This window comes from Phlebotomus papatasi, unplaced genomic scaffold (assembly GCF_024763615.1).
Source record: "Phlebotomus papatasi isolate M1 unplaced genomic scaffold, Ppap_2.1 HiC_scaffold_29, whole genome shotgun sequence".
Lineage (NCBI taxonomy): Eukaryota > Metazoa > Arthropoda > Insecta > Diptera > Psychodidae > Phlebotomus > Phlebotomus papatasi.
Window position 1 is genome coordinate 43,248 of NW_026604516.1, and position 1,456 is coordinate 44,703.

A 1,456-nucleotide genomic window follows, 5' to 3' on the forward strand; every position below is an offset into this window, starting at 1 on the left:
ATTGGCGCCTTTTCCTGTGTTGGCGCCAACAATCCCGGTTATCCGGGTTTTATTTGCGGCAGTGCTGCCAACTGATACAACAGCCGTCCCCCTCGAAAAATGAAAAAGAACTTTACATGAACTAAAACAAAGAAAGAATAAATAAATTTACATGAAATTTGAGAGAAAGTAAAATTATATGTTTAAACAAGTATGGGAGGCGACTGTTGCATAATTCAGAGGTTAGGGCGGTTCGGAGCTTTGATTATTCTTTGTGAACGACGAGGTTCAAAAACTTCAACAGATTGGGGAGGGGGCATCGCTTTCGATGGTTCTTCATCTGTACTACCCAGCTGATCTTCAGCATCTTCAAATTCACTTGAATCCCCATCACTATCAGTTGAGACTGCTCGAGCTTTACCTACAGGGTTATGTTCGTTTAACTCCTGCTCATCTTGCTCCAATCTAATACTGTCCTGCTCTTTCTCTTCCCGACTGTTGGACGCATTTTCGATTTGTGGAGTTTCCGGTACACCTCCACCTTCACCAATGATACTCTCATCTTCTTCAACACCCCCTGATCTGCTACTACCGACATTTTCTGTTCTACTCACGTCATTTCCTACCTTTCTCAACTGATTAACATGCCGCTTCCATTCTCTACCATCATCTAACTTGATAAAGTAATGGACTTTTCCCAATCTTTGTGAAATCCTCCCGAATTTCCATTTGGCACCCCAGCTACCGTAATTACGTGCTGCAACTCTTTCTCCCTCTTGAAAATTCCTACGCGTGGTAACCTCAGAGGAGCTCTTTACTATGTCTTCTCGCGGAACAATTAGATCCAGTCTTGACTTAATCTGTCGATTGAAAAGTTTCACACTAGGTGAAACACCCGTGGTGGCATGTGGAGTTCGGCGGTAGTTTAGCAGAATACTGCAAAGTTTCTGATCTAGTTCGGATTTATCTACTTCTCTCAATACTTCTAATTTTTCCTTGATAGTACACACGTATCTTTCGGCCTGACCATTAGTAGCCGGATGAAAAGGCCCTCCCGTCTTGTGTCGTATTCCGTTCTTTTCGCAAAACTCACGAAATTGTAGGCTCATGAATTGTCTTCCCTGATCAGTTACGAGTATATCACAGAGTCCGTGAACTACAAAAATTTCGCTCAACATTTTGATTGTTGTTGTAGTAGTCATATCATTGCAAACTTTTACTTCTGGCCATTTAGAAAAGGAGTCCACCAAAATGAATAAATATTTACCCTAAACTGGTCCGGCATAATCCGCGTGTACACACTGAAATGGTTTACTAGAATCCTCTCAAACATGAGTAGAATCTTTCGGCGGATATGACCTGTTTTCTTGGCAAATCGTGCAATTCAATACATTTTCTTCTATATCCTTGTCCATCCCTGGCCACCAACAGTACCCTCTTGCAATTGCTTTCATCCTCGTCATTCCAAAATGACCAT

General features: G+C 42.0%; 1 protein-coding gene across 1 annotated transcript; it reads right to left on the reverse strand.

The window, feature by feature from the left end:
• Window positions 1-215: 215 nt before the first annotated feature.
• LOC129809059 (uncharacterized protein K02A2.6-like) lies at window positions 216-1,157 on the reverse strand. Its single transcript, XM_055858914.1, has one exon. It carries the CDS (start codon window positions 1,155-1,157, stop codon window positions 216-218), a length of 942 nt encoding a protein of 313 aa, XP_055714889.1.
• Between the last annotated feature and the right edge of the window lie 299 nt (window positions 1,158-1,456).